This window comes from Crotalus tigris, unplaced genomic scaffold (assembly GCF_016545835.1).
Source record: "Crotalus tigris isolate CLP2741 ecotype Arizona unplaced genomic scaffold, ASM1654583v1 scf7180000019259.915256, whole genome shotgun sequence".
NCBI classification, from domain to species: domain Eukaryota; kingdom Metazoa; phylum Chordata; class Lepidosauria; order Squamata; family Viperidae; genus Crotalus; species Crotalus tigris.
The window spans coordinates 485,770-512,549 of NW_024097459.1; the positions used below are offsets into that span (position 1 = coordinate 485,770).

Below are 26,780 nucleotides of genomic sequence, written 5' to 3' on the forward strand. Positions count from 1 at the left end.
AGGTTACCTGCAGTTTGTTCTCCAAAACATGCAGCTTGTTTTTGACTTCAGTGTGCTGGTCAGTTAGTTGACTCCAATCTTTTTTTAAGGTGTTAAGTTGATCTTTCCAGAGGCTACAGTCACCCTCAACAACAGTTAGGGCTCTCTAGGAGGAATAGCATCATTTATCATTAGTAAAGTTGACAAACATATGTTCTTGACAGTCTCGTTAAAAAAATGATTAGCTGTTCATTGTAAACATGGCAATTTTATTGTAAGTCTAATTTGATGTGATTTTATTGTATGTCTAATTTGATGTGATAGGAGATCCAATTAAGCAAAATATGTCAGAACATGATAGGCATGCTTATACATATGGATAACTGATCTCCTATCCTTGCATAATTGGAAATACTGTCATACTGCTGAAAATTAATTCAAAATGAATCAATACTTCAATTGATTAATGGCATCAATTTTTAAATAGCTTTCTTCTTGAAAATATTTTATTGATTTTTTAATTTTTAAGAAAAAGTACTCAGGACACACCGTGGTGTTTGGGTAATCAGACATTCCAAAGTAAAAACATAAATAAACAACTCAACTCAATACATTCACTGTCTCCTCTCTATTTGCCTCAAATAACATATTCTTCTAATATATTTTGATTTATACCATAGTCAGAAATAGCCTGGACGTCCATTTGAACATTTGAAGTGAAATCCCTAGATCTTAGTTCTGTAGTAAACTTTTTCATTGTAGCACATATTTCTGCAGCAGCCTCATAGATCTTTTCCAATATAAGTGTATAGTTTAAATGTGACTGAAGTTTCTCCATTTTGATAGTAATTAAAAAGAGTCTCTTTTTTTCTTTTTTGTGGAGGCTATATTTAATATAATTTAGGCAATATCCACCTCCATAGTTCCCACAGTTACCCAGCTTATCTTTCCTCTTCAAAAGTATTTTGAAGGTCAGCAAATAGCTTTCTTCTTGTGAAGGGCTGTTCCCTGGAATTTGAGGCTGAAGAAGAGTAGATAGTCCAAGACCTGAGGCAGAGACTTTCTAATTTGCACTTATTTATAAATTTCATGTTGGTACATTATTCCTGACTCACATGCATTTCTAGGTGTTCTATAGAATTGGTGCATTTCTCTAGTTCATCAAAATGTCATTTCTACACATCAGGTAGAAAACAACATGCTTAAGACAAAACAGCATTGCCTTACAAGTAATGTTGTGGTTCACATCTTCAAGAAAGGGGGAAAAAAACTATTGTTTTGCATGTATCCTAATTTACAGCCTAAGTATTGGAGATGTCGTTGCTTAGATGCAACCTATTATCATATTTGGTGGACGTGTAGAAATATAAAAGCTTTTTGGATTAAGATTTGGTGGAACATTCAGAAGATTTTTAATAGAAAGATAAAGTTTACACCACAATTGTTTTTGTTAGGTATTATTGAAGATTGTGATGTTAAAGAAACTATTTTAATGATGAATCTTATTACGGTGGCAAGGTTATTGGTTGGGCAATATTGGAAGAAAGATTCTTTGCCTACCATAGAAGAATGGTCGTTTAAAATTTCTAATTTAGCAGAAATGGCCAAAATTTCTGCCTATTTGAAGGATCATTCACAAGAAAGATACATTTCGGTGTGGAGAAGATGGATAAATTTTGTACAGAATAAATATGGGATTAGAAAGTATCATTTAGTTTTTGATTAACTTATAGTTCAAACTGGGAGTTACTTGAGTTAAAGTATTTTAGGGATTTGGTTATTGGTATAGTTGGATAAGCTTAGTTAGAATTTGTTTGCTTATTTTTTAACCCTGTAATCAGCTCTGGGAAGTGGGGGGGGGAGGGTTGGGGTGGGGGGGGAGGGAGGGTTATTGTATTGTAATAATAAATTTGTATAAAACTTTTCAATAAAAAAAAGAAAGGGGGAAAAACAGACCCAGGAACTATAGACCAATCAGCCTAACATCAATACCTAGAAAGATCCTGGAAAAGATAATCAAAAAACAGATCTGTGAACAACTAGAAGCAAACAAAATTATAACCAGTAGCCAGCATGGGTTTGTCAAAAAACAGATCATGCCAAACCAACTGTGAGAGGGACCTTGGAGTCCTAGTGGACAATCACTTGACTATGAGCTAGCAGTGTGCAGCAGCAGCCAAAAAAGCTTATACAATCCTGGGTTGTATAAACAGGATCAAGAATCAAGATCATGCAAAGTATTAGTACTGCTTTATAAAACCCTAGTAAGACTACACCTGGAATACTACAACCAATGTTGGTCACCGTACTACAAAAAACATGTTGAGATCTTGGAAAAAATTCAGAGAAGAACAACTAAAATGATCAAAGGCTTGGAGACTAAAACATATGAAGAACGGCTGCAGGACTTGGGTTTTGCTAGTCTAAAGAAAAGAAGAAACAGGTGTGACATGATAGCAGTATTCCAGTATTTGAGGGGCTGCCACAAAGAAGAGGGCGTCAATCTATTCTCCAAAGCACCAGAGGGCAAGACAAGAAACAATGATTGGAAACTGACCAAAGAGAGAAGCAATCTGGAATTAGAAAGAAACTTCCTAATAGTAAGAACAATTAACCAGTGGAACAGCTTATATTCAGAAATCATGGGTGTTCCATCACTGGAAGTTTTTAAGAAGAGACTAGACAGTCACTTGTCTGAAATGGTGTAAGTTCTCCTGCTTGAGCAGAGGGCTGGACTAGAAGACCTCCACAGTCCCTTCCAGCTCTATTCTATTCTGTTCTGTTCTATTAGATGCAAATCTATCCAATTTTCCAAGAAGAATTTCTGCCACAATCAGAATGGTCAAGGAGTTTCTTGACAACCTTGATGATCTGAAAATATCTCAGGATATTTAGAGCTTCAGTAATATATAAGCATCTTCCTGTAGGCCTCAGGCTGAAATCCTTCCCTACCTGGGCAGTTTGAAATTGCTTTTGTGCTTGCATTTTCTCTTCAAGCAGTTTCTGAAGAGATTCTTTTACTTTCTGTTCATAATTCTGCTTTTGATCTTCCATCTCCAGGAGAATCCTTTTTAAGCCCCTCTTTGAATAACTCTAAGAAAAAAGAAAAACAACATATATATAGAGAGATATATGAATCAGAATTCCTCTTCTTAAAATACTTGGCTGGCTATGATTTATCTGATAGGTTTATCTGATAAACTTTATCCCCCTGGGACATGTCAATCATGACTAACATGGACTAACACAAAATTTAATGTGGATTTACCCTTTGAAACCCAAGAGATCCATAGCTCATCAAGCTAAGCTTCTTGTACTAGAGATTTTTTTTGCAAGCAATAATACAGTACTCTAAAGAATGTTATTTCTTAGAAAATGACAAAGAAAACTGGCAACCTAACATTGTAAAAGACAGAAGCATGTTAAAAGATTTAAGGTTTTAGGCACAGCCAACAGACCAAAGCTTTGAAATATTATGTAGCCTACATTGCATCTATTAAAATGTAAATCAAGTTATGATTTTTTAAAAACTTTTTATTTTAAAATAAAAAGTTTTAAAAACCCTCTCTAGGCATCTGCAGAAAATTCTTAGTAGTCTTATATTTTCTTAGCAGTGTTACAATTTTATTACATATATGGAGAAGAAGCAACATGTTGATCTCATGTAAAATGTTTCTATACTGCAATTTGATATGAGCTCTAGCAAAATAATAGTGACAAATCTTTTAGCAATAACCACATAAATCTGAATGTGAGACACAACCATAAAAAATAATGGCAGTATAGTTCAACAGCAAAGTGCAAAAAAAAAAAAATCATGATGCTCAGGAAACAAAGAACAACAAATGTTATCATTCTTCGGTCTCTGAGGAAGAGTTATAAAGTGTATTCTTACAAATATGCCAAATTTTTGTATGATGTTAATATTATTAATAAGTAGATATCTGAAGAACAAAGCAGGTCTCCAAACTACAGAAGGTACCACTCTCCATGTACATATTAAAATTATCAAAAATTGTCAACTTTCCCTTTTTGAGTCAAATATATTACCTGGGTGCATATTTGCAATTGATTCTCCAGCACACTCAGCCTGCATTTGAGTTTATCTTCATTAAACTGACCCTAATAAAATTTAAAAAGTTAAAAATTGTGAATAATTTTGGAAATAAGAATTTTATAACTCTTAGATACCAAAAGAGATCCTGTTTCTTGCTTTATTCATATTATTTAAAAGTTTCATTTAAAATTAAACATCAGATCCTTCAGAAATCAATGGCTTTCAGGAAAAGAAAAGAAAACATATTCATATCACTTATCCTTAATAAAATGTAATAGCTACCCTAATTACCAAAAGACCTATGCCAGTGGTGGCAAACCTATGGCACGGGTGCCAGAGGCGGCACTCGGAGCCCTTTCCCCGTGACCCCCTCCTCTCCAGCAGCCCCCCTGAAGGAGAGTCGCCCCTGAGCGTGGCCCACGTGGAGCAGCGCAGCCAAGGACATGGCAGCCAGGCAGTGTAGACAAGACTCTGCCCTCACACCCCATCATGCAGTTGATGCTGCAGGGTGCGGGCAGAGGGTGTGGCTGCCATAGTGCTGTGGGCAGGCATGAGGGATGGGGGGCAGAGTGGGGCAGGGCAGGGGGTGGAGTGGAGGCGGGGCCAGTTTTGGGGCACTTGGTCTCTAAAAGGTTCACCATCACTGGCCTATGCTTATTATTTATTTTAAAATTCCAGACAGTTGCAAACAGACGCATCATTAGTCAGGATTAACACAAACATACAACTACACATACAAACATGCCTATCATATATAAAATTACACTCATGTTGTTTTAACATGTATTGTCTTTCTCAAAAATGATCTTTCTTTTGTGTAATATAATTGACAACCTACATCTTTATTACATCTAGCTGCCTTGGGAATGTTTGACAATCCAAAGAATACCTAATTCTGCAATCCCATGTATACTCACAGCAAAGTAAATGGGACTGCTGAATATGAGAGGCATAGGTTTATTTTCTAAGTATCCAACAAACCGTATGTTGTACATAACAGTTGTAATATATGTTTAGTATTTTTACAGAATCACTAGACTTGGTTGTGCAGTCAAGTTAATAAGGCTAGGATGGAGCAGAAATGCCATGCCATTCCACACATATAAGATAGCCTAGTTACGGTACACACATTTTCAGCAAGAGAGTGGAATGGAAATCAGCTTTCCAGTGCTAAATATAAACATGAGAAAGTACTACATTGTATAGTTCATTGAAGAATGAAACTGCAGGAAAGGAATATACCAAGTCCTTCTAATGTATGTAATTTCCTTCCTTCACCAGCTGGAAGGGGGCATCACCAAAAATGATGGGTTGGTTGGTAATTTCTGGGAAGCAAACTATTCCAATTTACTCTGCACAGTACTTGGCGGCAGGACAAGAAGCAATGGATGGAAATTTGTCAGAGGGAGATTCAACCTTGAAATGACAAATTTCCTGACAGTAAGAACAATTAATCAATGAAACAGCTTGCCTCCCTGAATTATAAGTGCTCCATCACTACAGCCTTTCAAGAAAAGATTGGACAACCATTTGTCTGGGATGGTATAAGGACCTTGCCTTGGGCAGAGTGTTGAACTAGATCTCCCTTCCAGCCCTGATTCTATGATTCAATTCTCATTCTTAAACTCCAAAGTCATTGCACTGAAACCAATTTTAATGTAATGAGCTCAGGTTGTTTGCTTAATTCATAAGCCTCCATTGGAGGTTGATTTGAAAGATTTGGCAGAGAAAACAGAAGGACATTTTAAGCCCTTTGCTTCCATGTGTACCGTACTTTGTCAGGAAGAAACAAATATTGCCCACTTTGTTAAAGAATTTTGGCAATTTTGCTAGGGAGCTACATGAAATCCCTAAGCTGCTCAGCCCTGCAACACTTTGTTTTGTACTTGGATAACCTGATCTACACATTGAAATGCAACACTGGTTCTCCTTTGCTTTGTTTTTAAATAGATAGTATAATTTAAAAGCAAAATCTTGCAAAACAAAACAGGACAGTCAATGGATAAGGACAGGACTTTGCAGATATCTCCTGCTTTTTTCTTGGCAACGAAAGATTTAAAGCACTTTAAAGAGGCCTTTATATTTCAGCTAAAATTTGCATCTCTTATTCCATTTATCATTGGCAAATTTGAAAATTTCAGCTCTGTGCAGCTCTGTATTAATTTGGGAATCCCAGAAGCAGTTTGTTGCTTTAATGAATAACAAATTGGAAACATGGGCGACACTGGAAACATATACAGAAAACAAATGAAACAGTACACACCTACCTGTTGATAAGCTGAGGTTTAGAGGTTTAATTACCACTTCCTGTCAGTAAAAATGTTAAACTATTTCCCCCCTGCTATTTTGGATGTTAACATCAGTGTTTCAGAGGGGAAGTTTGAAAATTTGACTGAATTGCCATTTCTTTTTCTGGATCAAGTACTTTAGGGCATTTCTTTGTCACCAGTTCTACTTAGCTGAAGCACAATTCCATGGAAAGTAGATGTGTCTTCTTTTTTTTTCCCAACAGGATCAAACATAATATTATGAAAGATAAATCTGAGCTTGATTATACAATTTTATTTCACTATGTCTTCGTCTTTATAAATGTGCCACTCAAAGATGTAACCTTCATTCACTATTAATAGATATTTGGAAAGGACATTTTGGCAGCAAATACACTTGTCATTATAGAATATTGTTATGGTAAGAAAATCTGCCTCTGCTCGAAATTCTGTTATGAATAAGCTAACTATCAAAAATACAGGATCCCTCTTAGTTTTCTGGTGCATCATTACTTTGAATGATATGTATGTACGATAAAGAATAACATACAATTATGGATAGTAATAGTAATCTTAGTATGACTATTTGGTACCTTCCAAGATTTTTCTGCTGCTTCTAGCAACATGGCTAGAAGCTCTTGTAAAATCACCATTTTCTGCTTCAATATTAGTTCTCGATGTAGTGCCTCCTAAACAGAAGAAATCAAAGTCACAACATGTTCAAATGATATCCTAGGCATGCTCTGTATTCGTTGTCCTAGTTCTACGATTAATGAGGATTTTCTTACTCTACCATCAAACTTCTTTTTCAAAGGAAGCATGGAGAAATTTGATTATAGCAACTTGACTACTTTACAGAGAATAAAGGCCTTTTTATCTAGTCAGTCTGTCTGAGCTGACTCTATAAAGTCCAACTCACATAAGCCTGCTACCAATTTGCATTTGTCAATTATATATCATATCCTTTTAAATCTTAAATTATACTTGTAAAACTATAAAATCATATGTCTTATATCCTTTTCAGTCTTTCATTTTCTGCACACTAGTGCTGGAAATGCTAATTAATATGTTCTACAGTTTCCACTCTTGTTAGTGCAGATTGACAGTCCTGTATGAAAATTTAATCAGTACATCTAACTGGTGATTTCTATTGATCACGAGCCATTGTCCATATTTATTTATGTCACTTTAAATATATACTCTGGGCAGCTTTTGCAGAAAAAACAAGATTAAAATATCATAAACAAACTAGTAAATAAATATAGGAACTGGGATTTAAAAAGGAACACAATCAATATAACCAAGTTATGGGCATAACCACACAACCTGGGCCAAGAGTCTCTTTGAGCACCTACCAAATGGCACTTTTTAACAAATGGAACCTGGATCCTGCTTCTACTGCTGGATCTCATAGGTTGGGTAGATACAACTGGGAAGAGACGATAACACAACTTTCTATTTCCATTCAAGGAAACAGAAAGATCTTTTGTACAGGTACAAAACTGTACTCTAAAAAGTGAAGTTTATGTCCCTTTGTTCTTAGATAATTATTTAACTGGCTTCTCTGTTATGTAGTGAAAAAAAGAGGGTATTTATTTTTAAATTAATGTAATACAATTTATAGAACTTGCTATCTGATTTAGTATCCTTTTAAAATTGAATGGAAGATTTTAAATTGTTTCCTTTGATCATTGGCATTTCTCGGGTATCAAAACCAAATTGATATCAGTTGGATTTTGTACTTTATACTTAAACCAAAATGGCAGATCTGGAAATGGTAAAAGCTACATTTTGTGAATATATGTATATTATTTTTTCCCCTGCAGGAATGAATCCTGCACTTCAAGTACTGTATAGCATTCTACCATTATTGTTTTCAAATAAATATATTGTTTTCAATTGCAGTCCTATTCTAAGAAAGTAAGACTTTATGTATTAAAAAAACCTAAAAAGTATATGATTTATGAAGCGGTCTTTTCCCCAAACTGTCTAAAATTAATATTGATTACTCACATTGAGGTAGTTAGAAAGTTGAATAATTTCCTGGAATACAAATAAATATATTTATAATCTCAACTGACTTGGCAAAGAAATGCAACCATACTATTTGTCAGCCTTTGAGTTTTATACTCACAAAACCTCTAGTATACTAGAAGATGGGCAGTTTTACTGCTATTAATAAAAAATCATTATTTAGCTACTGTCAAAACATATTTATAGTCAGAAAACAAATGGAAACACTGTTATATACAGAGTTGTACAGAAATAACAGTGCTCCTGTAACCCCCTTCTTTTAAAACCACCAAATACAGCAACTCCATGATCAAAACCTGATTACTGGAAAACCTCATGAAACCTTTACTAAGGGCCATATTCAGACAGGGAGCCAAGATTTGCTTATCTGAAACATCACAACTATAACAGCTTGCCTGATTAAGGCCATTACGTGCAGGAAGGTTATGGTTATGTATGTATACAGAAATGAGAACAATACCAAATACTAAATACCAAATTCTTCCCCCATTTGCATTTCTTTATTTCTTGAAGAAAGAGGAATCTCATCACCACTTTCTGTTTTCCATAAAAGGAGTCATTGCAGATTTTACTCCACTAGTCGCTGTCAATTACAGGGGGTGGTGTTCATCTCCATTTCAAGGCCATTGAGCCACCATTGTCTGAAGATGTTTCCGTGGTCATGTGGCCAGCATGACGACACAGAGCACTGTTACCTTGCAATTGAAGTGTCACCTATTTATGTACTCATTTTCATGTTTTCCATACCTTATCTAAAACTGCTGTTCCACAACTGAAAAACAAAAGAGAAAAGAATTATCAAGGAGATATGACACAGTTGCAGTGTAATGCAATTGTCAAAAGGAAGAAGGTAAAAGATTATCCATATAGAATTGCCTGTATAAAAATTTAAGGCCTGAACAAAAACTCCTGAAAAAGTCACCAAATCAAAAAGTTTTTTAAAATTCTAGAATAGACAAGGAGTGCTAGGTAGTCTCTGCAGTGGAGTTTTCCTCTTGCCACCATGAGTCTTTTTCTGCCCGCTGAAATGTTACTGCGATGTGGTACCGAAGAACTTTTGTACTATCTATTCATTCATTGCTGCACACGTGAAGATTTGCAATAAATCCTTGCATTTGTGCAAACAATATTTTGCAATATGAAATGGAATCTCTGTACTCTTGGTTACCACTCGGCTTTTAATGAACAGGAACCTGTGTATTTTTTTTCTGACACTAGTTGCTGCATGGCCAAGATAACTGAGGCAGCTTGTAAACAGTGGTGAAAAACTCCAATAATAACTTCACTGATAATGCATAACTGACCACTGAAAGCATGGGAAACAAAACTATTGAAGCCTGCAATGTCTGGAAGTTTTCTTTGTAATCATAGGTCATACAGTGGATTGTTCAAAGACAGAGTGACATGATAACATTTTTATATGCTGAAAAATGCTTTTCCCAGCTGCCTGGGCACAGAAGACTCTATATCAGTGGGCCTTGTTATCATTGCTGTGTTATACAGCTTCAAGAGGATTTTATATGTGGTTTATGAAGTTATGGAATGCTATTCCTTAATGTAAGCAAGAATGTTCTGGATTGTGATAATTTTGGATGAGTAATCAAGGAATCTTGAATAATATTTCTAAAAATATGATTCAAACTTTGATTATTCCTTGGACTGAAAAACTCTGATCATCTTCATAAAAATACCTCATATTCAGTGTAAAATGTTTAGTATCCATTTTTAAAAATACTAGTTCCAAAGGAGAAAAAAGCCTGAATAATCTACTTACTCTTTTTGCTGACAGGAGTTTTTCTTTTCAGAACTCAGTTCTTTTGTGGTTTGTGTACCTATATATAAATAAATTCCATTTCAATACTTTTAACAATTGACAGTGAAACATCACTGTTTTTATCTATTCATAAGACAACATATGTTTCTAAAAATATGTTCAAAAATATATAATTACATTTTAAAAACTTTTGCATTTCAGACAGAGGGGCATCTGTGATATTTGCATTAAAATTGTTTCTCACAGAATGTAAGATAACAATTACCTACATTAAAGGTATATGAAAGCAAAATATCCATATATTTAGGAAAGTTATGAGCAAAAATATATATGATTTTTTAAAAATTAAAAATCTGAAAAAAACAAAGTAATCAAAATTAGTCATGGACACCAAAAAAAGTCAAGTTTATGCTGATTTATATATTTTTCTGCTGACAACTTTAAGGTTGATTTATAGATTGTCACTTACCTTTACAGTTTTTGGGAACATTCACAGCGAGCATGGCTTGAGATGATTTGCTAAGAGGGAATATATTACTGAAGTTATGCTGTATAGATTTGGTATGAGGCTGAAAGAAAAAAACAGAATAATATTTGGATTCTTTTCCATGTGTTGATCTCAGTACCCCAATATCCAATACTCCCCAAATTTGTTGGGATTACTAAAGTATCTCTTTGGGACAGGAACTCTAAATTGTTGCAATACATTTTTTCCTATTTTTAGAGGAGAGAGGAGCATTGTTTAGTTACTTGGTTGCTAAATAATAAATTATTTTGCAATCAGTAGAGAAAGAAGGAAATTGGTTTTTGAAGCTTTCCTGCCCCCTGACACCAATATTTTAGAAAAACTCTTTAACCACTTCCTAACCAATAAAATAAAATTTCCAAAACTCTCATGAGAACATGAAATGTTGTGAAAGTTTGACAACTTCATGCAAGATTTTGTAAATTGCATACCTAGGAATGTATGACCACAAACAGTTGGAACACACACACACACACACACACATACATTCACACACAAACACACATATATGACTGAAAGGACCACACACACACACACACACACACACACACACAGAGAGAGAGAGAGAGAGAGAGAGAGAGAGAGAGAGAGAGAGAGAGAGAGAGAGAGAGAGAGAGATTAAAACTATACATTATTTATGACCAATCTCCTAGCCCAGGTCAACAGATATGAAAATCTAAATTCAACAGACAGACTTCCCAACTAACTATTTTGGGATTGTGTAGCTGCATTATCCCCATCATTAAATATTACCTGGATATTTGACAAACAGTTCAAATAGTTCTGAGGTGGTATTTGCCCTAGACTGTCAGAACAGTTTACAGGAAATAGAGATCGTCTCTTGCCAGGAGGCAACATCATTTTTGTCCTCCCAAGTTCTTCAGTTGTTAAATTCCTTCGTCGGAAGAATTCCTTTTGTCGAGGGCTCTGAGCTGATTCCTTGGTTTCTGTGCTCTGGCATTTGCTTGTGAGACGGCATGTGGTCCTGTTGTTTCTCCTGAGCAGGTTTTCGTGCTTCTTGCACCGGCGCTCATATTTTTCTTCATAACTCTCATGCTGGGGGCCTTGCTGGCCAGGAGACTTGGAAAATCCAGTGATCATCCTACTTTCCAAATATAGTGGAGACTCACTTTCCTAGAAAAATCAAAAGAAAACAGTCAGGACCATCTAGGCCTAGGCTGTACAAAACTATGCAAATTATTTTGTATATTTCTTTGAGATGTGTGCTACTATTGTGAGATATCAAAGCCTAATTTGAAGTATTGCTGTTAATGTCCTGAGCCTCAACAGTTGAGGAGCCAAATATTTGAAAACACTTCCCTCTCTCTAAAAAAACTGCCCACAAACTAAAATGTTCAGGGAATCTTTTTTTCAGGCTTCCTTTTCCAGGGGAAATTTGTTGAGGACAACCCGGGCACAAGGCCTTTTCTCTTGTGAAACTCCATCTTTAGAATGTTCATGGATTTTGGATTAGCATCCATTTTGCTATGTTGGCATAAGATTAAAATTTGTTTGCCCAAGTGTTTCAAAACACAGATTTGTTTGTTTCTGATTTTTATAATATGGATCTGTTTATATTATTATATCACATTAATATCATAGTTTGATTCCTGCATTTTTGTTCATTTATTTACCACTCTGATATTTTAGAATATAACGTGGCTTGAAAAACTTCTAATAAATAGATAATATAATATAGCCAACTTCAAAGCTACTGCTGTAACATTATGTTATGAACTCCTAGAAGACAAAGTATTCCAAATAGCAGCTGTACAGAAGCTTTACTCCATAAATTATCAGGACCAGTTTAGAAACTACAGATTTTATCATTTTCCTATTCAGACTTTTGTTACAGTAGATATTGGATATTCCGATTGCCTTCAACTTAACTTTCTGATTTCTTTTCTTTCTTTTTTTTGGGGGGGGGGGAGAGGGAAGGTGTTTAGCCATGCTTGTTAAATTATTTCTGCATTTAAAATTTACATCTAAAAAAGAGCAGAGAATGCAATTCCATCAACTTTTGAATAATTTTGTTTTCTTTAAATCCTTTTCACATTTTGCTTACCCTTTAGTGCTACAGTCAGCAGACACTGCATACTTCTGGCTGAGATCAGAAAATGAACAAACAAGTGATTTTCGTTATCTCTTCAAAAATCTGTTTAGTGAGTTGTAATTTCTGATGACAAAATTTTCATCAACAAATGCCACAATGAATAGCTAAAACACAGTTTTTAACTGACACCCCTTCACATTTACTATAGATTTATTTTTGGTATCCTCCACTTTTTAAAGTCTACTTGATTAAACATAGTATTCCAAAGTGTTCTACATTTATATATACTTATGCTTTGAAGAAGGCATACAAATCTGAACTCTAAAAACTAATCTAAAAGCACATTTGGTTTTTTAACTTATTATTTTTCTCTATGTTTACAGTACAGTCAAATGTCATGGGTAGATTGCAACACAATTAATTCAATTAATACTTTTGTTGTGGTATTACCTCATTGATCTGTGTGTTTAAATGAAAAGTAGGTTTTTTTTAATGTTCCTCTTTTTTCATTAAAAACACTGCTTGAAAAACATCCTCTCATCCATACTATTTCTGTTCACTTCCAACCATTTATCTGTAAATTCTTCTTGGATTAAGCTGGTAATCTTTGTGGGAATTCTAAGAATGGTGCTTGGAAAAACATCATGTGAACAACCTGCATATTCACACAATTTTAGACCTCATTTAGCCTTCCTTTGTATTTTAATGAATAAGAATTTAACTTAAAATAGAATTGGCATTTATTGAAGTAAGCATAAGCAAGTTTAAGTATATTTATATACTTATTTACCATAACCTTATCTATGGTGTAGGGTTTCCTGCTTGAGCAGGGGGTTGGACTAGAAGACCACCAAGGTCCCTTCCAATTCTCTTATTCTGTTATAAGCTAATGGCAACTGTGTGTGACATATAACTTCATGGCACCTTGGATTGGTCCAAATGTGGTAACCAATATTAACTAGGATAATTCACTAGCAATAGCTTATTCATTTCATGGGATCTACACTGACTGTAGCTTTACTTCCAAATCTAATTTGAGGGGCCAATTTGATTAGTATCTTTTACAATTTGGAATTCAGACAGCATAAAAACCACCTGCTCATAAATGAATACACTCAAATGTTAATATCTTCCATTGAAGCCCATTTAAGAATCTTAAAGCAATGGCAACCAACGAAGATGCACATGGATAATAATTAAAATATCAACAATTTAAGCATCTAATTAATTTATTAAAAACCATCCAGTTGGTATTGATTCTTAGCAGCTATATAGATGGATTTTCTCTATGACAATCTGTCTCTAGCACCGTCTTATGGATCTTCCAATGGTGCTCTCATCACCACTGCAATTGAATCCGTCACCTTGCTGCTGGTCAGCTTTTTTTTCCTTCTCTAGAAAGCTATGTCTTTATATAGTATGTCTGAAGAGCATGTCATTAAGACGCTTACATTTTTCAAATTATTTTTTAAATGCATCTTTAGAAATACTTATTTTTTTCACTCTCACTTCATCATTGGAATGATTTTTCACATTGGTGATAGATGGATGATAGATAGATAGATAGATAGATAGATAGATAGATAGATAGATAGATAGAGGTATACAGAGGTAGAGATAGATAGATGTTGTTTTAGATTTTAAAAATTGTTTAAAATTGGTTTTGAAATGGTCATCATGTATCCTCTTTGTCCTTCCCTTAGTATTTGATTCAAAGTCATCTACAGAATTCAGATATTAGATCCAATGGATTCTATATGATATGAACAGACCTTGTCTTCCCGGAAACATTTTTTTAAAATGAAACTTCACATCTAGATTTGACAGTGTGCAAGATGATTTTCTTTGTCCTGCAGAGGCTTTGCTTATTGGGAGTTAAGCAAATCACTACAAAAATGGTTATGGAGGACGAGGGTTGATGATTGAAATATTTATATTATCTAATCATAATTCACTGCATGTGCAAAAATACATAATATATACTTGAAAGCAAAGGATTAAATTTTCCATGTGGGCATTAAACATGTTTTTTCCCTCAAACTGCTTTTAAAAATTGAGCGCCCCAAAAGCAGCTGGTGATTTACAGAAGAGAATCCTCACTTCACTAAAAAGTAAAATATTCCATGGAACCAGTGAAATAACTGTTGTGTGAATTACATTTGCTGTTTGGCTTTTAAATTACATTTTTCCTAAAACATCGTATAGTCAGAGATTTAATGGGTCTGATTTGGTTTACCTTCTCTTTTACTTTCGACTGATTCTGGCTCACTAGTCCCTGAGCCAGCTATTTGTTAAAAAGAAATAAGATACAGGATGCAGAACTAAATAATATGAACAATGTTGCCTGTAGTTTGGCTTTCATGTTGAATAGATTACATTAAACATTACAGAAGACCACAGGCATTTTAAAAAATTCTAAATATAGGCTTTAGCAGGTTTCATTCTGCTAATTTCAGATTTCACTTTACATCAAGCCTTCCTTCCTCCCCCTCTTCTTCCTTCTTCTTTTGGATTCATTCATTTGCACAAGGGTCTAGTGTAGGTGTTTGGTATTATAAAATTTGATTTCAGAAAAATATAATCTGACTTGCTTCATTTGCAGTATATGCCCATTAGCATTTTTGCATAGTACTGCAAAAATATGCACAACATTGTTTGTACCTGTTAAAAGGCTTTAAAAAGCAGGAGGGTGGGGATGGAACACAATGGATGGCTATTTCAAGCACAGCCTACGTCCAGCTAGGCATTGTCCTGAGGACTCAACATTCTGGGTTGGCAATTGCTGCCTTGATTTCAGACCAAGTGTCATGGGTTTGGGGCTGCTTCCTAGGCTCTTGCACAAAGTTCATTTCCGCAGATCAATAGCTACAACTCCCTTTGTTGTAATATTTCCAGTTATGTTCTCCCTTTCCCTACCCCTATTGCTTGATGTTTCTCAACGTGGGGAGGAATCAACGTTGTGACACCATTTCACACTATGAAATGGTACAATCTATTCTACACAGGCATGACTCTGTTTCCATCTTCTGCAGTACTGTATCTATAGAGCAGATAGAGTTGAATTATTGCCACTTTTAATATAACTCCCACTTTGAGTAAGAAGTAAGAACTTCCTGTCAGTCCTGCAGAGCAGGAAACCACTTATTTCTCTACTTCATTTCACATCACAGCAGCCACCAAATTGAACAAAGCTATTTACAATTTTGTACATCTGCATCCGGCCTACAGGCTAGAGGCGTTTCACCTCTAACTTAAGAGTAAGCAGTTTATATGTAAGAGATATGTGTCCCAAAGGATTTATCAGTTGTGAACACATATCCCCTCCAAGAACTGTAAGACTAAATAAAGTCTCCTGTTGTCTTTCCTCACACCAGGTTCCTAATTCTTGTAATTTTATTTTGCAACACCCTTGCTTTGTTTAAATTATTTTATCTTCTTCCACTTGTTCCTCCTGTCTTGTTTCCATCAATCTGTCTGTCTGTCTGTCTGTCTGTCTGTCTGTCTATCACCTACCATCATCTATATCTATCATCTAATCTTCTTCTGTCCTGACTTGTAGAACTCTTGTCCCTTATTATATATCCCATGACATACATGGAATGAAGGCTGAAACCATGAAATGACCAGTATAAATTCTACTGTTTCCCTCTTGCACCATTCCCTAATTTTGAGTTTGCTACTGCAATGCCATATTAGCTATATATGCAGTTCGGTATGAATATCTAAAAAAGAAACATATTAGTTCCCACATTTGCAAAAGGATCATGTTGAATGAGATTCCAAAAGAATAGAGGATAGGGATGTGAGCAATAACAAATTCAACCAAACAACAGTGCTGTCAAAGAAACATGCCTCTGTTTTGTGCTAAAACTGCCAGAAAGAGTAAATATTTAGCAGCACCCAAACCCAGAAGCATCTGTTTTCCCCTCATTCTCCTTGTTTGATTAGGACTTGTCATCTTTCACAATTATCTTTAGTCTGATTCATGTTATAACTTGTAGAAAATTTTAGTTACAATTCTTTATTTTACTCATAACCAACATACCGTACCTAATTCCTTGCTCTATTAAACAATATTTTTAGTACAGGAAGAAGCAACTTGTGGCTCCAGGATGCATTATTTTTCTTTCATTATATTTCAGTAATATTTTTGAAAAATATTTTAAATTGATTTCTAGATAGCACCTAAGAGCTTTTTTATTTTTAAACCATCTCCAATTTATTGTAGCAGCATACTTTTTCACCTGGACTAAAATTCCTGGTGTTTGGATAAATAGTTAAATAAGCTGTTCATATTCAGCTAAAATGTAATTGCTTAGAACTATTATGGTTGTTTGATATGTATCATCTTATTCCTGTAGCAATTCATTTCCTATTTCATATTAATAAGGAAGCAATTAGAGTCAGAGTTTATTTAGGATTTTATTTCTTAGTTTCAATAATACAGTACATTTTATTTGACTTATTAATCCTCCGTACCCCTGATCTTTAATGATTCAGTGTTTTGTATAAGTAGGATATACTAATACAGTATATCTACCCAAGAAGCTCTTGTTAAACCATGAAACTGAATCTGAAGAAATCTGATAGCATTTTTTAAGACTAAGAAATTTAAATGCAAAAAAATTAAAGAAAAACTTGCAGCTTTTAATAAAAAATGGAAAAGATGTCACTAGATTTGATATTTTGCCACCATAAACTATTCTCTTTTCCAACCATGCTACTGAATGAGCTACTAAAATATAGACAATCACACTGGAAAATAGAAATCTAAAATATACAGTAGGAAATACTTTTATTAGACCATCCAAAATATGACAAAGGGATATATATTCTGAGTTCTTGAAGACATTTCCTTAGATCTGATCCTTGGGTTCTATATTTTGACCCAGTCTGTAGGTAGAAACTGAAGATTAAATGAACCATAATACTGTTGGCAGATAGCATTCTGTAATCTTAGTAGCCATGGAATTGTTGTAGATAGAAAGTATCATGGAATGCTTCTTTCACCAGGCCATGTACCCTAGGCATTTTATTCTTATGAAAAAAAGAAAGATGGTCATCCCCGTTTGATTTTTTTTTCATTTTGCTGGTTTGAAAATGAAGTTTTGCATTAAATTTTAGGCTAAAATGGAGAAGTGACTGAAGTTTACCTATGGCATTTGTAATAATAAAATTTCGATTTGTCTATTCAAAATTAATCTTCAGAATCTATGGTTGAGGCAAATTTAAAGATGAGTTTTTTAGTATTTTATATGTGTGTGTCACATTTGAATGACTTGATACCCCCAGAAGTGAATTAACTGGCACTCTTCTCAGAGCACCCAGTAACAGCTTACCTTGTTCAGATGCCAGCGTCCTTATAGTGCATCTAATTGAAAAGCCCTTCCTTTAAGTAATTCTGAACAACGAAGAGGAGATATATTACTCCAGTCACTTAACTCACTGACCTAGGCAAATTTTTGAGGTTTAATTATCAGATTATGGGGTTCCTTCCTTTCTAGACCAATGTATTTTTTTCTAATGAGCACAAATGTCCTTTATCTTTTCCGCGCATGCATTGTTGCAAGGTAATGCCAGAATGCTGATCTGTTTTAGTACAAATGTGCTTGCTCTCTCTTCATTTAGAAATTAAATCTGAGGTCATTATTAAGGAGAAATCCTTACCTTTGCTTCTCAGTGGTAGACCTGATTGAAGTTCATCAAGATCCAAAACATTAGCTTAGTTATCAACTGTTAACATACTGTAACCGACAAGAAGTCACTATTCCTTTTTCAAAGAAGTGGAAATGCTCTGAACTCAGTACTGGTATCTCTCTCTCTCTCTCTCTCTCTCTCTCTCTCTCTCTCTCTCTCTCTCTCTCTCTCTCTCTCTCTCTCTTTCTCTCTGCCTTGCTCTAATACAATAAGGAAGTCTAGCTTTCTATAAGCAGTTTTGTGGTGTAGTAATTTGACTTTTTTTTTTTTAGCAAACAGATCTAATTTCTTTCAGTATTGGGTAAGACATTCACATCTGAGCTGCCAAAATCTAGATAACCCAGGGATGATAATTCTTCTTCACTGCCATCTCCCGGCTATCCACATTTTTGCAACTCACAGCTCAATTAGGGCAACAACTCTTTGCTAGCCTAAAATCTTTGTGAATGAAAACAACTTAAATTGACAACATAAAGCCGGTCTAATGGAACATGAGTTAAATATGTCCCAAAGGTGCTTTTTCAGGGAGTATGAATGGATTTCCAAAAAACATTGCAGACTACTGGAACAGGGCAGAAAAAATCCTGCAGCCAGAAGGCTCCACACACATTTTCTGTGTCATCAGGTAACCCTGATGACACAGAAAACCTCCAAATGGTCCCAAGGACTCTTTAAAAGAATGCAAATGACCAGCTGTCTGCAAGGAATATAAATCCTTCCATTTCCCACCATCCCGTCAGAGCTGAAGAAGCTTCTTGCATGAGAAGCGAAAAGTCATCAAAGAAAAACAAGAAAGTCCAATTGCCTCCTGGTGAGAATCTCCATAGACATGAGTGAAGTATATTCGTTTGTTTGGAGTGTATAACTTGCAGTGCTTTTTTTCTAAAAAAAAAAAAAAAAAGGTGCTGGAACTTACACACGTCATACAACCCCCCTTGCCTACCCTATAAGGTTCCATCCAAAAAAGGTGCCGGAACTCCGTTCTGGGCATTCTATGAGAAAAAAAGCCCTGATAACTTGTATTTCTTTTCCTTCAAACCCCCTCCCCCCCAGCTTCCTTTATTCTATGTTATTTCTTACAGGAAATGGAAATATAAGAATAGAGGAAAACTTCTAATGTCTCAAGAACTATATCAACTATATATAACTCAAAGTGGCAAAGATATTTGATACTCCCACCTATCTTTCTCACAGCAACAACCAAGTCAACTTTCATGCCTAATGTGGAATTCGAACTCACATTTATTTTTTAAATAATCATTTAGACTCAGTAGATTGAAAAGTCTGGAATCAATATGCTTGATGGCCTGTTGACCTTTTGTTTTTGACAATAGTTAGAAACAAACAATAGAAAAATGAGGAAAACGAAATGAAAGCAAATATAATGGGCAGTTCAAATAGCTAAATGGAAGTGGAAGGAAGTTGTATGATGATGAACCATATGATATGGATATTTTTTCTTATTTACAATTAGGTTCCCTTGAGTAATGAGCTATATAGTATTTATTTCTTAATTCCTTCTTTTGTTTAGGACACAATTAAGTTTCAAAAGTTACATTATACTTCAAGATCAACTCACTGATATAGTTCAAATTTATTATTTGTAAATTTCAGCACCAGCAGTGGTAAATATTGGATGCACAAAATTCTTTTTAAAAAGAATTGTTAATATAAAATTTTATGTAAACCTTTAAATGTAAGGGCTTTCAAAAAATATGTTGAGAATATATTTATACATAAGTTTCAATTCTGAGTCTTGTTATGTCCATTGTATAACATATAACCTAAATACATTTGGAGGAAAATTCTTACAACTATTTTTTAAATTCAAACTGTCATTTTACATAAACCTTATTCAGTTTTTAACAATATTTTCAAATCTGAGCAGAGATGTCTGAAAGATCCAGTGCTTTTTTCACAATGACAAAAATAGCACTGGCCAAAGCCTCTTCCCTTTTGCACAAGCACACATTGCCTTGGGGCAGTCCTCCTTTTACAGTTTTAACACACACACACACACACACACACACCTGCCCCCATTTCTCCCACAAAAACTATTTTGTGGAATAGGTTGGGTTGAGAGATAGTGATTAATTCAAGATTACCCAGTAGGTTTTCCATGGCTGAGGTGGACTAGAGCCAGGGTCTTTTTATGTATTCCTTTTACAAATTACTCAGTATAAAATATTTCCTGGGACTTCTGGAGGAAGAAATGGTGGGCTGAAGACAGTTCCACTAAAAAGAGAAGCAATGACCATGGTATGCAATGAAGAGCCCACAGATAGACATCTGAGCTCAAACTGTGGCCAGTGTCTTTAAAAGGATACTGACTTTGCATCCTTTTCTAATCAATTTCAGAAATTGCTTGTAAATTGCTTTTCAGTTTTTGGACACCTTTGTATTGACAAGTTTGATAGCACTGGATGAGTTTCTCTTCAGTCTTTATCAAAAGAAAGTTTTAACTACAAGTTTAAGAACTTAAAAAAATGGAGAATAAACAGAAAAACGCTGATTAAACATTTGATTTTAGAAAATTATAAATGGACTAACAGTCCAGGTAAATTTGAAATAACATTTTGGAATTAATTATAAAGAATCCTTCCCATTAGAGAAATGCCTTTTTGTTATATTTTTTAAAAAACAGAATATAAGATTTTAAAAAATGGACACTAGAGGGAACTAAAGATTTGAATTTAATGTGGAGAACACATAAACTAGATGTACAATTTCAGAATGGAGCAAAATATTCTAACTTTGGACATATTGAATGATATTTTTGAAAAAATTGGATCAAAAATTAGCATTAATAGTGTCAACAGACACATATGCCTCTATGGAGAGACTGTGTCTAAAAGATGTTATGGAAGAGGAGCAAATTTTATCTGACAAGACTGAAAGAGGATTTACAAATGACAGGCTACAAGGATGGCATGGAAAAAGATGAACATACAAAAGAAACTGGATGATGTTTTAATAACTAAAAGGAACATACAAACAATAAATCAAGAAAGCAATCTGGATATTTTTCCTATATTAGATTTGCAAAAGTGGTTTATTAAAGTTTTGAAGAATCTCATAAGAAGAAAGACAAGAAGGCAAAGAAAAAATGAAGAAATCAAGCTCTATTACCTTATCTGAATGGACTAAAGTGGACAGCCATTTGTCTGAAATGGTGTAGGGTTCCTGCCTGAGCAGGGGGTTGGACTCGATGACTTCCAAGGTCCCTTCCAACTTTATTATTATTATTATTATTAGAAGTAAAAAAGAGCAACCTTAAATTGCTTTGATGAAGATTAAAAGACACTTTATATATTTCTTTTCTTTTTCTTTATTTACATTCTTCACCATTTCTCTCTTTTTTTCTTTTTTTGTTTTTTTGTTTTAGTTTGCATTAATTGTAATTAGAATTAATGTCTTTAATAAAATTACTATAAACATTTTCAACTGATTTTTTTGAAACAATTTTAAAACTGAAAAATTTAAAAATGTACTTTTTTTTGCCAAATGTTTAATACCAGATGTGTTAACTATCAAGTGCTTCCTATCAGTCCAAGCCAGAGGGTACCTTGCACTTATTTGCTGGACCTCCTCTCTATATAAGAAATCTGCATAAGGAATTGATTCAAAACTATGAAACTCAGCATTATAACTTTTTTCATTTTATGCCATGTTTTGTTCTGAATGCAGATTAAGAGAAACAATCAACTGGATGCACTTTAAGAGCATACAAAATATTTATCATTAAACTGAGTTTTTCTAAGATATCCACATTTATTTCCTTTGTCCTGTTCCAGAATATAAATATCCGTAATTCAATCACTGATAGCCTTAAATCCCAAGCCACAGAACTGGATTTCGGGTCTATATACAGTCTAACAGCATAGTGAATCTTAAGATCAGTTTGGTAATGAAACATCTGCCACAAAATAATCAAGTTCAGAGAGCACCAAGCACACTACAGTTCAACCCAGTTCAATGAATATTCTCTTTTATGGATTGTATTAATGTTTTTCAAACTTGGTAAATTTAAATTCTGTGGACTTCAATTTCCACACATCTCAAAGTGGTCAAGTTTGAAAAACTCTAACTTGCATAGCCAGAAAAGAAAAATGCAGAGGCAGCGAATAGACAGATTGTTATTAATCTTGTTTTTGATTGTCCACATTAAAACATAACCGAAGCATATAGTCCAAAAGTTCTGGAGCCCAATCTCGCAAAAGTGTAGGGATCTTTGTATATATATATTTATAGTAAATCTCCCGCTGCCGCAGAATGCCCCCTTTAATGATTTCTAGTGCACATTCTTCTTTTGGGGCAGGTGGAGGAGTGAATGTACCAGATACTGCTTTCATGGCATTTTCTAAGAGTAGAGAAATGTTAGTTAGAAAGTATTCACTGCTGAGGAACCAGATCACTACAAATTATCTTCCACTGAACTTTTCTTACTGCCCACATCATTTAGTAAGACATCCTCATATATATTGTACCTTACACAAACAGATAAGAAATTATAATTTTGGTAATCCAAACAAATACATTTTTTCACATTGAAGTTCTTAGTTTCTTCCAAGTAACGTTTCATGAATTTTGCAGGTGTGGATTATATCTAATGTATTCTTCCACTTCCTACAAAACAAGCCCAAGCAACAGCAGTCCTATGAAGCTCTAATGAATTGTGTTATAGTTAGTGCAAATGTCATCTAAGTATTGGACATTCAGAACAGGATTTCTAGAGTGCTAGAAATGATGGAAGCAGAAAAACACACTTTTATTTTCCGTTAGATAATTATCAATTCAAATTTGCATGTTTATGAGAGAATAAAAAGTTAATTGTGAATTGGTAATGATATGTGTGTGTGTGTGTGTGTGTGTGTGTGTGTGTGTGTGTTTTCTGAGGTTTTTGCGGATGTTTGTATGTAGGTCTTTGGTTATTTGGGTTTTCTCCCGCGTCAAATTGGAAGTGTTTTGGCGATGTTTCGATGAAGTCTCATTCGTCATCTTCAGGCTGGTGCTTTCGGCTTCGTGCTTCTAGGAGCAATGTGTGATCATACCTGTTTCTTCCTTTTAACTGCCAGTGGGGGTATGAACTGATTGGATGAGAGCTTGGCTGTGTTCTGATTGGATGGAGGTGTGTTCTGATTGGTTAGGAGCTTGGCTGTGCTCTGATTGGATGGGGGATTGGCTGTGCTCTGATTGGATGGGGGGTTGGCTGTGCTCTGATTGATTGGGGGAGTGTTCTCTTTGGGTGGGGGCTTTGTTGTGCTCAGGTTAGTCTGAGTTGCACGGGGATGTGAGATGGTGAGCTGCACTGCTATTGTTTGGCTTCGCGTTCGTGGTCATGCCTCATCTTCATGGTGGGTGTTAGTTTGCTTCATGTATGGATTGGAGGGGTTTAAAGTGGCTAATGATGCAGCTGTGGTCTGGCTTCTGGTTTGTGGTCGTGCCTCATCATCGGTGTGGCTTTGGGTTTGCTTTTTGCATGGACGTGTGGTGGTGACATCCTGTGTGGCTTTTGTGAGTGTGAGTCTGGTGTCATTCTTTGTGTTAGGGACTCGTTTGTCAATAAGGGCGGGTTTCCAAATGGTTGGTACGTGGGAGGTATCATCTCATTTGTTCATGCTGTGTGGCCGCTTTTCTATCTCAATGGCTTCTCTGATTATTCTGTTATTAAAGTGTTCAGTTTTGGCGATAGTTCTGGTCTTTTTAAAGTCAATTTCATGTCCTGTGATTTTAAGGTGTTGGACCAGGGAAGAAGTTGGTTCCTCTTTTTTGACTGAGTTCTTATGTTCTTCAATGCGTGCACTTATTCTTCTCTTGGTTTGTCCGATGTATGTGATGGGACACATAGTGCATGGGATTTCATATACTCCTTGATTTTCTAATTCAATTTTATCTTTGGGGTTTCTAAGGATGGTGGATATTTTTCTGTTTGGGCAGAATGCTGTCACTAATGCACTTACATCCAATGGATTCCAAAGAAATAAGATTACCAAACTAATCCAAAAAGAAACCCCCACTAAAACCCAAGACAGAGAACAAGAAAACGGCAAAGCCCTCCTCCCTTACATAAAAGGCACCACAGACAGAATCAGTAAGATCCTCCATAAACACAACATCAAAACAGCATTCTGCACAAACAGAAAAATACCTCCCACGTACCAACCATTTGGAAACCCGCCCTTATTGACAAACGAGTCCCTAACACAAAGAATGACACCAGACCCACACTCACAAAAGCCACACAGGATGTCACCACCACACGTCCACGCAAAAAGCAAACCCAAACCCACACCGATGATGAGGCACGACCACAAACCAGAAGCCAGACCACAGCTGCATCATTAGCCACTTTAAACCCCTCCAATCCATACATGAAGCAAACTGACACCCACCATGAAGATGAGGCACGACCACGAACGCAAAGCCAAACAATAGCAATGCAGCTCACCATCTCACATCCCCGTGCAACTCAGACTAACCTGAGCACAACAAAGCCCCCACCCAAAGAGAACACTCCCCCAACCAATCAGAGCACAGCCAACCCCCCATCCAATCAGAGCACAGCCAACCACCCATCCAATCAGAGCACAGCCAAGCTCCTAACCAATCAGAACACACCTCCATCCAATCAGAACACAGCCAAGCTGTCATCCAATCAGTTCATACCCCCACTGGCAGTTGAAAGGAAGAAACAGCTACGATCACACATTGCTCCTAGAAGCACGAAGCCGAAAGCACCAGCCTGAAGATGACGAATGAGACTTCGTCGAAACATCACCAAGACACTTCTAATTTGATGCGGGAGAAAACCCGAATAATCAAAGACATATATATATCCTCCTCCCCTGTCTATTCCCTCTCTGACACAGCTGACAAAGTGAGAAAGAGCCTGTGGCCTAGAGGTTAACACAGGTGCCTAACGTGCAAGCAGCCCAGGTTCAAATCTCAGAAGGGTATGTTTGGCTGATGAGAGCTAAGGAGCTCGAAATAGCTATTCCATTGATGGCTCTAGATTGAGCTGATACTGGCAAAATATTTCTTTCTCCCATATTTGGGCTGACAGGGTGCATCAAAAAACACTCAAAGTTTTGTATGTATGTGTGTATGTATGTATGTATGTATATAATTATAGCCCTATAATTACCATACTTGACAATGCCCAATCTACTGATGATTCATTGCATAGAAACCCAAGAGAGGGAATTTTCAGTTCAAATATTCTTTTTATGAAGTTCCCAACCTATTCATGCTATGATTCATAGCAAGTTGTGTGAGCTATGGCCCTCAGCTCTAAGCATTGGTCAAACTTACATGTCATTTATTGTTCAAATCTAGATTTTAATTGTATAATCTTGTATGTTTCGTTAATATGTGTTGTTAGATCCTTTCAGATTATTTTTATAAAAAACAGACAAGGAAGAAAGGAAGGGAGGGAGGGAGGGAGAGAGGATATAGATTTCTGTAGCAATTACTAAAACAGATACAGATATCTCAGCTTATGACCACAATTGAGCCCAACATTTTTATTGCTAAATAAGACAGTTGTAAGTGAATTTGCCTGATTTTATGACCTTTTTCCCCCACAGTTGTTCGCTGCATTTCAGTTTTTAAGTTAGTAACACAGTTGGTAAGTGAGTCTGGCTTCCCCATTGATCTGCAAAAGGGGATCACATGATCCCAGGATACTGCAACTGTCATAAATGTGAGTCAGTTGCCATTTTTGTTACTTGAGTTTTGATAATGTGACCATGGGGATGCTGCAACAGTGGTAAGTGTGAAAAATGGTCATGTCACTTTTTTCATTGCCATTATAATTTTGAACGGTCACTAAATGAATGGTTGTAAGTCAAGGACTACCTGAACATACACAGCACAATGTAAATTTGAAAACCATTTAAAAGGAAAATTTATAAAAGATGCATCTAAGGGAGAAAGATTTGGGAACACGTGCATATACACATGTCTGATATGAATTATAAGATATGAAGATATGAATTATAAAAATATATTTTTTGTTACTTTAAAAAAACGTTAGAAGATCCAAATGGATTGAAATAATCTTCACTACTGCAGATATCAATATGGATTTATATTATATATTCTTAAATATTGGATTTATACTGTATATTCTTCAGTTCAACATAACTGAAAGTCTCAAGCTACAGAAAAGCTAGATTATTATATCCATAAAAAGCAAAGAAGAATTTATTGTATTTGGCTGATAAAACTAATTGTTTTTGCTGAAATGATTTTTCATCATTAAAATGAAAGCTTACATGTTCTTTTCCTAATCAGATGGCAGATCTTATTTATTAGGCCTTCCAAGATACGATCTACTTTTGTAATGTGACTAATCCTTATTTGGGAGCTAAGGGAACATTTAAAAAACAAAT

General features: G+C 35.3%; 1 protein-coding gene across 10 annotated transcripts in view; it reads right to left on the bottom strand.

Annotated features, from left to right (window-relative positions):
- Positions 1–26,780, bottom strand: part of HSD11B1 (hydroxysteroid 11-beta dehydrogenase 1) — a 46,391-nt gene that overhangs the window by 7,964 nt on the left and 11,647 nt on the right. For 3 of the 10 annotated variants that reach the window (XM_039361382.1, XM_039361381.1, XM_039361388.1), the window contains 9 exons: positions 11,391–11,771; positions 10,581–10,680; positions 10,112–10,169; positions 9,085–9,109; positions 8,317–8,346; positions 6,897–6,992; positions 4,030–4,101; positions 2,932–3,072; positions 8–145 (listed from right to left, as the gene is read on the bottom strand). In XM_039361382.1, the coding sequence (XP_039217316.1) occupies positions 8–145; positions 2,932–3,072; positions 4,030–4,101; positions 6,897–6,992; positions 8,317–8,346; positions 9,085–9,109; positions 10,112–10,169; positions 10,581–10,680; positions 11,391–11,771 (1,041 nt within the window). Of the gene's footprint in view, positions 1–7; positions 146–2,931; positions 3,073–4,029; positions 4,102–6,896; positions 6,993–8,316; positions 8,347–9,084; positions 9,110–10,111; positions 10,170–10,580; positions 10,681–11,390; positions 11,772–12,702; positions 12,742–18,029; positions 18,321–18,357; positions 18,506–19,359; positions 22,748–26,780 lie in introns of those variants that run through there. The other 7 variants (XM_039361385.1, XM_039361386.1, XM_039361383.1 and 4 more) reach the window with 7 other exon arrangements.